This window comes from Papaver somniferum, chromosome 7 (assembly GCF_003573695.1).
Source record: "Papaver somniferum cultivar HN1 chromosome 7, ASM357369v1, whole genome shotgun sequence".
NCBI classification, from domain to species: domain Eukaryota; kingdom Viridiplantae; phylum Streptophyta; class Magnoliopsida; order Ranunculales; family Papaveraceae; genus Papaver; species Papaver somniferum.
This window is the reverse complement of record NC_039364.1, coordinates 263054333-263066480: the sequence shown is the minus strand read 5'-3', so window position 1 is coordinate 263066480 and position 12148 is coordinate 263054333. Positions and strand designations below refer to the sequence as shown.

Here is a 12148-nt window from a genome sequence, read left to right as displayed (position 1 = left end):
GAGTAGAGGATAAATGCATATCCCATTGAAAGATCTTCTTTCTTGAACGACGCTTCGATGAAAATTATCCAGTCTGTGTTTAAATCCGACCATTTGTATGTAGCCAGATTCGGTTTTTGGGTGCTAATTCCTTTTTTCACTATTTCGTTGGGAATGGATTGTAGGAACCTATTGATCTGGTTTATTAGGATAATCGGATTAGGATTGACTTCTTCAACCACAACTAAATTATTGTGGAGATTTTGTCTGCTAGATGAGAGATATCTGGATCTGATATCCAATTTTTAATCCACTGATCAATCCTATCTGTATTGATTAATGAATTTATATTTTTTAGGGATAGACCAAACCAAATTTCTCTAGCGAAAGTACATGATCTGAATAGATGATTATCGGTTTCCTGGACTTGAGCATTACACATTTGAAAAATGGGGATTAATATCTGGATTATGGGCTCCTAGTCTTGAAAAAGTTGGTAGAGCTTCGTGTGTTAATTTCCAAATAAAAAGTTTGATTCTAGGAATTGCTTGTATCTGCCAGATTTTTTCCAAGGGGAAGTCAATCGAGGGAACATTATCTTGGGTTTGCCTAATTAAATAATTATAAATGTTTTTTGCCGAGAAATTTCCAGAGTGGTGTTGTTTCCAACGAAGTCTATCTTGTTCCTCTTTGCTTGGTGTTGTTGCCTGAATTTTTCCTCTATCTTCTTGACTAAAGAACTTGTTCAATTTCTCTTGATTCCATTTTTTTTTCCACAATTATGAGTTCTTGGACCATTTTTGAGACCGGATCTTGAGTATCATGAGGTTGGGGTATTATCCCTTCATTTTGGTATCCAATAGTCTTCCCAAATTTTCGCTGATTTTCCATTTTTGACTTGGCAAACAAAGTTACCTCTAATTAGATCTAATCCTCTTTGAATGCTTGTCCAGATCCACGATAAATTTGAAGTCCTGGTTGTCTCTAAAGGATGAGGATTTGAGAAATATTCCGTTTTGAGAAGTTGGGTCAATAAATGATCTTGTTCTAAAATTAGTTTACTAGCCAACTTTGTGAGTAAAGCAATATTGAATTTGTGAGTATTTTTAATTCCTAACGACACCTTAAGAAACAGGCTTGCAAATGCTTTTCCAGGCTTTGCTAAACCCACTTTGTCTTTTCTTTCCTTTTTTATTCCACCAAAATATTTCTTTGGATGCGATCCATTTGGTCTAAGGTTTCTTTTGGAAGAGCTAGAATTTGCATTTGATAAGTTGGGTAAGATTGAAGAATGGATTTTATTAAAACTGTTCTACCTCCTTGTGAGAGGAGCTTGGATTTACAACCTTGTAGCGTAGAATAATATTTTTGGCGGAGCGGTTCGCAATTAACTTTTCTATTTTTATCAAAGAAAACGGGAGTGCCTAGATATCTGTCGTTTTTTGTCATTAAGGGGACTTTTAAGATTGTGGCTATTATTTTGCAGTGTTTAGGATGAATTCGTGGCTCAAATAAACACTAGATTCTGAAGGTTTACCATTTTTCCTGTGATTTCCCCAAAAAAGGATAAAGTGTCGAGAAGATTTTTTTGCTTCCCCTAGAGTGGCTTTGGTGAAAAAAGCAATCGTCAGCGAAGAATAAGTGAGAGATATTTGGGGCATTTTATTTTATTTAGAATTCTGAAATCTTCTGTAGCTTTATATCTAGGAGTCACGATAAGATTTCCATGCAGATAAAAAAAAATAAGTAGAGAGGAGTTACCATTTAACACACACTACAAGAAACTTCATGTATTGCAGAACGTCCATCGTATGGCAAGAACCCACTTTTTGTGTGGCAACATCTTTTTTCCACACTGTGTGGAAACAAACCGTGTGACAAGAAGTTATTGGCATACCTTAAATATAGTGAAGCAATAGATAGGTTTTATGCCACACCAAAAGGTGAAGCAATAACACGAGGCAAAAACCATTTTTCTAATTTAATTATTATTTTATTTTTAGTCTTATTTTATTTATAAATAGGTTTTATGCCACACCCAAAGGTGAGGCAATAACATGAGGCAAAAGGCATTTTTATAATTTAATTATTATTTTGTTTTATTTTAAAAATTTGTTGCCACACAACTAGTGATGCGTGCGGCTAAAAAAAATACTTTTTAGTGTATAATTTTATTTAAAAAGAATTTTTTACAAAAGCCTAAGTGCAGCAACAAAATATCTATTGCAACATGTGCGCCAATGTGTTCGTAAACAGGGGCGTTATACAGTAAAATTGTATTAAAAAAATCATTTTACTCGCATGAATTAAATCAAAACAAAGGATTCAAATTGAATTAAAACGAAAAATATCTATTACAGAGTACGGTTATTCCAACTTTGACATAAGAAAAGATTTACACAATCCTCAAATAAACAAACTTCAAAGAAACTTTAATCTTCAAACTAGACCTATTCGATGTTAAATCCATCCTAGCCGTCCACCCCTAGGCCTCGCGCTCCTGCTAAACAGATCAAAACAAACACCAACAAGAAGTTGCAAAGTGAAAAGTGGTTGTAAAGACCAAATTATGTATGTACCATTTCAGCTTTGCATCGAGCGTGGTTTTTCCTTCCCATTGTGTGCTTTACTTGTTGGCAGCTTCTACTCTTGACATTTTGTTCGGAAAATTTCTTACGAATACAAAAGGCAGAATTAATCAGACATGATGTATAACCAAAACATAAACCCATACATATAAGATGTGTGAACTTACCTGGTGTGTTACATCAGTTTCCCAGAATTTCACGAGATCCTTCCACTCCCCTTCAGTTAAAGCAGCTGGTTTATCTGCAAGACGTTTTGCAGTTGTATCGTGCCGTGTAAAGTGTTTTCCCTTCCATGTACCTTTCTTTCCCCTAAATATGTCACCAGCTATAGAGAGGTTGGCAGTTTTATAACGTCCATCTATTATGAAAAAATCCTGAAATAGACAAAAAATGATAACTTGTAGTGACTATATCTGTGAACATCCACCATAACCGAAAATACTATCAAACCAAAAATTCTAAAACGAAAGGGCCAATAACAGCAAAAACAACTGAACGGTGTTGCAGTGTTGTTCTAGAATTTATCGTATCAATACTGTGGACCACATTGGCCTCCATTAGAGATGGATCCTGATTGTTACCTATAAGAGTGACGCTAGCCAGACCGATGTTAAGTTACTAAATGATTACTTTTTTTTTGTTCTTGTTAACGTTTAGCATTTGACTCCAGTTAGACGATATACGTTATTAGGATGAGAAAATTTATATGAATTGAGAAATAATTAAGCACAAAGAATAATATTTATATGATTTCTTTTCACCGTAATTATATTCTTGCTCTTGTTAAATCCATAGAAACTTCAAACCCAATTATATATTGCCGACCTGCCAAGCTGCATTTCCATTTAAACAACTTCTCTAATCGAACAAGGACTTTTTCTCATATCTACCAACAAATTAACATGCAGGATACATTAGCATCTAATCAACAAGAGCATTACGTGCTGCACATTGACAATGCCGAACAGAACAGTGTGCTAAGATTATCATTATTATTATAACTTTTAAACAGTAGGCGCATTTACCAATTCTTTTTTCCATAACATCAGACACTAATCATATGGGACGCAAAATAAACAAACATGGTATTGACTTCTGTTAAGTATGTTCACCTGAAATTCGCCCCACAGCCAATCCTTCGCCACTGTATCCTGCTTATCCCAGTGCTTGGTCCAGTTGAACCTCCGAGATTGTTTTAGCAATACCCCAATGGCGTCATAATATCGCACTTGATTGGGTCCTTGATTGGGTCCTTTAGGTTTGCCTTCGAAAAAATTCAAAGCTAACTTTCTTGATCGGAAATTGAAGTTAAACAAAGCTAGCTAGAGTTGACCGCAAAATTAAAAATACATTCAACAGGTATTAAGTGTGTTCGGAACCATAGTTTACCAATCTCGCTTAATCAATTCTCGAGTTAAATCTTCTAGAATTTAAATATATCGATTCATCGGAATCGGGAAAACTGGAAGTAAATCCACTTGTAACCCGGAAAACTGTTAATTTTCTTGATCATGATCAGAAATTGAAAGTAAATTGTTCACAAAGCTCGTCTAATCAATCCTCGAGTTACGTCTTCTAGAATTTGAATATACTTCAACAAAATCATGAAAACGGGAAGTAAATCCACTTGTAACCCGGAAATTTGTTAATTTTCTTGATCGTCGTCAGAATTTGAAAGGAAACTGTTCACAAAGATCGTCTAATCAATTCTCGAGTTATCTCTTCTAGAATTTGAATACACTTCATCGGAATCGTGAAAACTGGAAGTAAATCCACTTGTAACCCGGAAATTTGTTAATTTTCTTGATCATTATCAGAAATTGAAAGTAAATTGTTCACAAAGCTCGATTCATCAATTCTCGAGTTATCTCTTCACTAATCTAAATATACCGATTCATTGGAATCGTGAAACATGAAAGTAAATCCACTTGTAACCCGGAAATTGTTAATTTTCTTGATCATGATCAGAATTTGAAAGGAAATTGTTCATAAAGCTCGTTTAGTCAGTTCTCGAGTTATCTCTTCTAAAATTTAAATATACCGATTCATCAGAATCGTGAAAACTGGAAGTAAATCCATTTGTAACCCTAAAAATTGTTAATTTTGATGATCATGATCAGAAATTGAAAGTAAAATGTCCACAAAGCTTGTTTGATCAATTCTCGAGTTATCTCTTCTAGAATTTAAATATACTGATTCATCAGAATCGTGAAAAATGAAAGTAAATCTACTTGTAACCCGGAAAATTGTTAATTTTCTTTTTCATGATAAATTGATCATGATCATAAATTGAAAGTAATTGTTTAGATCAATTCTCGAGTTATCTCTTCTAGAACTTGAATGTACCGATTCATTGGAATCGTGAAAAATGAAAGTAAGTCCACTCGTAATCCGGAAAATTATTAATTTTCTTGGTCGTGATCAGAAATTGAAAGTAAATTCACTCGAAACTTGATAGGAAAATTGAAAGAAAATCAAATTTAATTGGAGAATTTGAAGTAATATGCAACCTATATAACTGAATGTTCTGTATCTTATTCCCCATCACTTAAATTAACCTGCATATGTTCATTCAAAGTCTGAATTGCCTAATAATATTCCTTCCAATCAAACCTAAAATAAAGTAGGAAAAACATCAAATAAACAATAGGGTTCAATATTAACTTTCACTACATGTTAGACGAGATCATCGCGTTCACAATCACTGTGATCACTATCACTGTCATCATCATCTCAAACGTCTTTATCAGCGTCAGTTGTACTTCTAATAACCTGTTCTCCTTCAATTTCTTTCCGAGTCCAGCTCATGAAGTCTTGGTCAGTTTCAGCTGCACTGGTTGCATGATTATCTATGCGGGTTAAAAAAATTCCTCAGGTTTGGTACAATAAAATATCAAATGCACTACTGAAATTTTCTAAAAGCTAGAAACCAGACAGTCGCATTTCGAAAGATTTTAGCAAGTTCAAAATATTACACCAATAAAAGGAAAAAAGTAAATTCTGAATCTACTTGAATCCCCGAATTTACAGTACCACATTCCTATTATTAAGGCGCCATTGAAACATAAAAGCAGGGAGAGATACTTGTTACCAATCTGAATGTATCTAAGTTTCACATAATTGATTGCACAGTTGTACAATAGTACTACATAATTGTGTTGCTCCTCATGTTCTTCATCTAACTCTTGAAATGTTTCTAGCGTGTTCCTAAGTTCTATGTTTAGAACTATCGCCGTTCTGTCAGTAACTATGGCATACTGTCAGCAACACTAACTTGGTGAAATTCATTGACCCATGAGTAGATTTGCTTGTAATGCAGGTGTCAGTGGATCTTTTTCGAGTATTCTTGAGTTCAACTTGGAAGATTTTAACAAGATAATGGCTACAGATGTATCCGGTTCAGCGTTGATGATAAAGCACGCTGATCGTGCAATGTCAGATAGGAAAATTCAAAGTATCCATTAGATTATTAATGGACCATCAAAACCTCACCAAGCAGGATGTATCATGTGAAATTCAACTTTTCAGACAAAGACATATGTAGCTGGAGATGAGAACTTTAAAGAACAGTCTAAAAGCCACAATCAAAGCTGAAAAACCCCAAACAAACAATTACAATGCCCAAAATTTTGCTACAATAAAATATCAAATGCACTACTGAAATTTTCTGGTTTCTATAAGCTAGAAACCAGACACTCACATTTCGCATGATTTTAGCAAGTTCTTCGAAGTAGGATGGCGATCAAAATACTACACCAATTCTGAATCTACACGAATCTCCGAATTTACAGTACCACATTCCTATTACTACTGAAGACTTCATCGAAACTTAAAATCAGGGAGAAATACTTGTTACCAGTCTGCAGGCCGGCCCTCTAGTTAAAGCAAGAAAAGCCTCGCTTGAGGCCACAAATTAGAGGGGGCCAAAAAAATAAAAAATCTTCCTATACTAGCCTAAAGATATTTTGATAATCGATAGAATGTGTGGATGTCCAAAAGTAAGTACTTTAGAATCAAGAGGTGGGTATTATGTGAGGTTCTTTTTGCCTAGGCGGATTCACCAGAATCTACCATTTGGAATGATAGCCCATGGCCATGACGCTAGTTTAAAAGTGTACCCAGGAGGAACTATTACTGACACACCATGACTACCACTACCAGCTACAAGCAGAATACGAAAACTGAAATATTTAATTGTACCAGAATTTCCAGTCCGGCGTCCACAAGTAATACACACTCATTGCCTGAAACGTGCACGCCTAGAGTCTCACTAAAATTTGTCAAAATAGAACAAAGTAGACAAATACTGTCATTTATCCATTCTTGGCAGTGTAAATTATCATCAGGTCAACAGAGGAATGCCAATGGCAACTATCCTGCGATATCTTAAAACATGAAACAAAAGGGGGTTCAGAAAGTGAATAACCATAACATCCAAATAAACACAACAGATAACATGGTGACCTAAAACCTTGCAATGTTAATAAGGGGCCACAAAAAGAAATTGCATCAGTCCACAAAAGATGCAGGACCGGCCGTGCCAATCTGAATGCATCTAAGTTTAACATGATTGAAATATGATCTCTAGCTTGAAACGTTAAGTGAAGCCTACTTCAGATTTTTTACCATTACATTAATCTGCCAATGGTAAAGAAGATTGGAAAGCTCACCCTAAGGCTCACTGCTTAAGACCTTAGGATATTTTTCAAGTGCAGTTAGTAACTGGATTTTGATCAAGAATCTGACTTTGTTACCCAGTTATACTCAAAAATTAAGACGCATATGTCAATGAAGACGTATACACATTGCCAGACCATCACCCAAGAGTTATGAAAACAAAATTTTGCATGACACTTAACTATACTTGAATACAGAAGTAATTAATTACATACAATCACGCATACCAGATAATAATCAAGATCTTTGTTTCATATTTTGATTTAATATATCTCAAAATCTTAAAAAAAAAAAAAAAGATTTTGGGGATGAAAATCAAAAGTAAATTTAATGAATTTCTAGCTCCGCCCTAACCAGAAACATCCCCAAATCTAAGAAATTATTCCAAATACGAGTTTAGACATGATCAAACTGTAAATGAAATTAAGAAATCATACCTTAATTTTGGGTAAACAATACCCTTGTCATCAGTTCACCTATTCTGCTGTACAAAGAGCCGCCGAAGAACTCAAAACTCCGTCGGTTCTTTTCTTCGTTTTCTTCGTCTTAGTAATGTTCATGGGCACGTGTCATATCACGTGAAGTAACCCCATTTATTTTTTTATTTTCTTTTCATTAAGAAACGTATTATATTTATTTATTTTATTATTTATAAATAGCTATTGCAGCGCCTGTGTGGCAAAAGAGAGTGTAAGTTTTATTAATTATTTTATGCTGTGCATATTGCCACACTGACATGGCATAAAATAAATTTATTGCTATACATAAAAGTTAAATGAGGCAAAACGGTGCTCTCTTGCCTCGCTTGTTTATAGGTGTGGCCAAAGGTCTCACTTAATGCCACACCTTTATGTAGTGAGGCTAAAACCTACATATTGCCCTAGTCTATGCCGATGTGTGGCAAAATAGTGTAGCAATAGACTCACTTTCTTGTAGTGACATATAAATATGAGCAATACGTGGTATGACTTATGAGGATGCGCCATTCGTTCTAAAACTACGATTTTAAATTTCGTGCAAACAGGTGAGATCTAAAACTACGATAAGAAATAAAACCAGGCACCGGTTAAAGTGTCGGCATAAAAGGCCAATAAGATGCTATACTGGTTTGTTTGTTTGTTCTCTGCTGCCTGCAATCCAGACACCAATGTTGATACGGCCGAGTTGGTCTAAGGCGCCAGCTTAAGGCGCTGGTCCGAAAGGGCGTGGGTTCAATCCCACTATCAACATGTTTCGTTTTTGTTTTGTTAACTGATCAACAGTTCATTTTTGTTTTAGTAACTTAGAAATTATGTTGAAACAGACACCGAAATTTCTTCACATTATTTTTTTGATGGAAAAATGATTAACGTCATTGGTAAACTTAGATTCATCCACAGAGAGGAAGCAGTCGACTCTTCGCTGGAGCATCTCGCCAAGGCGGATCGGGGGAAGGATTCTGAGGCATGGTTTCTTCACAAATTGGTTGCGTACTGTGTGATTATACTCCTATCACCCAAAGAATTATGACATTCGTTTTGGATGGCATACGAAAAATTCACCAAGTAAAAAAAAAAAATGAATAGGAAAACGCCGGCTAAGGGGATCGAACCCTTGACCACGGGATTAAAAGTCACGCGCTCTACCACTGAGCTAAGTCGGCTGATTCCCGTCATTTCTTGAACTGGATTTTGCATTTTTTTTATTTATCTTTGGTCTGACCTACAACATCGTACCTTTGATTGAGTAGCAGTAGAAGTTTCCTAGTGTGTTTGGCATGGATGGAATTCAAATCCTAGTGTGTTTGGCATGGATGGAATTAGAGTTCAAGGTAGTTGGAACTCCTTCATTCGATGGAAATTGAAATCACACCTCCCCCATGGAAGTCAGAGCTCCATCCTTCCAACTCCTCCCATTGACCATTTTGGAAATTCAATTTATTTTACTTTCTTTTTTTCTTTAAGCAATATTTCATTTCCTACACTTATAGATTTAATTTGGTAATTAAAATATAATTATATTTTATTTTATTTTTGAATTTATGATATTTTTTGATTAGTAATTTTTAATATTTTAATAATATTTTGCTTTTTCTCATACTAAAAAATGGAAAAAAAATATTTTTTCTAATTATATAATTATATTAGTATTGTTGATAAATTATTAAATGTAAAATTTAAAATAATAAATTTATTTAAAATAACAAACTCTATTATTTAATATTATATTTATTTAAATTAATAATTCGAATAATTTTTCAATTCAAGTATAAAATTATTTCCACTACAATTATGTTTACATAAAAGTTAATTATTATTGTTGATAAATTATTTTTTTCACTAAAAAATAGTAGTTTTATTCAAAGAATTCCAAGATGATTATTATATTTACTTAAAATAATAATTTAAATAATTTTTTTCACTTCAAAAATCACATTTATATGATATATATTAATAATGTAATATTTAAAATTAACATTTTTTTAATAAGTAATTAAATTAATATTATATTATAGTAATATTACATTAATATATTTTATTATATTTATTATACTATATTATATTAATATTCTAATATATTTAACTAATATTATATTATATTTAATTAATATTATACTTAAAATTAATTTGAATAATATTATATTTATTTCATTAGTAATATCGATTTACTAATTTACTAGTATTTTATGTAGTTATTTATTAAAATATAAATTATTACAGACAATTAAATTAACAGTTAATTAAAAATAAATTTTAAAGAAATTCAGTGAATTCACAAATAAATTTATCAGCAAATGATATATTAATAAATAAATATTTTGAAAAAATAAACATTTGAAAAAAAAAGAATGTCGCAATTATCAATTTCATCAATAATCATGCAAACACATAAATTTTGAAGCATGGAATTCAATTTCTAGGTAGTTTGAATTCAAGATAGTGAGAATTATTTCTAAAATCTAAGAATTGTTCAAAGAAGTAAATACACAGATGCAAACCTGGGTGCCATTTGTTGTTGGATATTTTTTTTAATATAAAAAATAAAACGGTTTTAGTTTTTTGGCTTGCCACTACAATGGGAGCGTCCGGCGCCGAATTGATCCAATGTATTTTTTTGGAGATGAAAAGGCATCTCCAAAGGGTGTGATGGTTCACAAGAGACACATCCATTCCCATTAGACATTATTGGTGTCTTTTGAGAATGAAGAGGCATCTCCAATAGGCATGAGTTCCCTACAAGTAGTGATGATTTGTTTTCATTCACATGATGGAAAACATATCTAAACCATCTGATTTCTTTTCTCTCTAAGCATCATCAGAATCTAAATACTGTGTTCTTGGTTGGGTCAAGGGAAGTACAACTCTTGAATCCAATTACGTTGTTAGGGCTTCATTGTATCCTGAAAGCAATATTCCGCTGACCGGTTGTACTCGCCAATTATTTGGGAATGGTCGAAATAGTTGCTGAAAAGAATCGCATGGTCTTGAAGCTCCAGTGATACAACATTCCTTTCGGTTCTCTATTTTCTTCGTCCTATGTTTTAGCCTAATTTTCCAACATTTGTGACAGCAACCAAGATTCGAAACTTAGTTATATCCCACCCAATACCCCGGGGTCATGTAAAGTCCTAACCAAAAGAATAATTGATTATCTTTTGGTTGTCATTAGCCGAGTGGTGGTTTAATACGAATTACCATACTAGCTTGCGCATGACACCATTTCAAGCCTTATATGGCTATCAAACACCACATTTGGCATTTCCCCTGCATTCCACCACTTCTGTACAAGCTGTTCAGGATTACTTACACGACAGAGACCACATGTTACAAATGCTCCGAGAAGACTTACTGAAAGCACAAACAAGGATGAAGTTTTTTGTCGATAAACACAGGACTGAAAGGACATTTGCAGTGGGTGATATGGTTTTCCTCAAATTACAACCTTATCGTCAAACTTCAGTGGCTATCTGTAAGAATTTCAAACTCTCTTCTAAGTATTTCAGACCATTTGAGATTGTGCAGAGGATTGGTGCTATCGCGTACAAACTGAAACTACCTGTTGGGTCTCGCATACATCTGGTGTTTCATGTGTCTCAGCTCAAGATAAAGATTGGTCAACATTCTACTTCTTCACCCTCACTACCAGTGGTGGATCAGAATGGAGCTACCTTGGTGGAACCAGCTGCAGTCCTTGACACCCGTCTTACACTCCGTGATGGCCACTCTATTCCTCAATTCTTGATTCAGTGGGTGAGTGCACCAGCAGAGGACGCGACGTGGGAAGATACAAGTCACATTAGAGCTCAGTTTCCTCATTTCGTCCTTGAGGACAAGGACTCTTAAAAGGGGTGGGTATTGTTATGTACCTACGGTCCATTAATAAGTGGGCTTGCTAATCCCTTAAGTCAGTGGGATTGCTATTTCTTCCAACTTCAGTGGGCTTTACCAATTCAGTCATTTAATTCCTTGTAACCTTTATTTGTTGGGCTAGCTGTCAATTAGTGACTGTGCAGATTAGGTTAAGGGATCAACACTTATTAGTCACTGGATCACCAATAAGAAAGAGAGGAGATATTTAATGTGTATGATTGGATATTTAATCCTAGAAAATCTAATTAGTAAATGCGCATTAATAATTCTTATATTTCCATACAAAATGAAATTAATAACCTTAATTAAAAGATTCTTAACTTACTTATGTTTCGATCCTGGGATTCTCTTCCCTTAGCTATTAAGGAATAACTTTGAACAATTAAAGAAATAAACATTCATAGCACGTGTTCAAAGTATGTCGACATCCTTACTTTGTAACTTCTCTTTCACACTTACAATCTTGAAACCGATTTGCCACACTTCCAAACAAGTTTAGAATTGGTTCATCTGACTTTCAAGAACTACGCGATTAATCACATAAACATTCAATCA

General features: G+C 34.0%; 1 protein-coding gene, 1 long non-coding RNA gene and 1 other non-coding gene across 3 annotated transcripts; 1 reads left to right on the top strand and 2 right to left on the bottom strand.

The window, feature by feature from the left end:
* Positions 1-5086: 5086 nt before the first annotated feature.
* On the bottom strand, positions 5087-7802 carry LOC113300291. The gene is made up of 2 exons (XR_003335681.1): positions 7682-7802; positions 5087-5416 (listed from the first exon to the last, which is right to left on the bottom strand). It is a non-coding gene; the product is annotated as an uncharacterized LOC113300291 (long non-coding RNA).
* Positions 7803-8814: 1012 nt separating this feature from the next.
* TRNAK-UUU lies at positions 8815-8886 on the bottom strand. The gene has a single exon. It is a non-coding gene; the product is annotated as a tRNA-Lys (tRNA).
* Positions 8887-10933: 2047 nt separating this feature from the next.
* On the top strand, positions 10934-11566 carry LOC113296487. The gene has a single exon (XM_026544793.1). It carries the CDS (start codon positions 10934-10936, stop codon positions 11564-11566), a length of 633 nt encoding a protein of 210 aa, XP_026400578.1.
* The last annotated feature ends 582 nt before the right edge of the window (positions 11567-12148 follow it).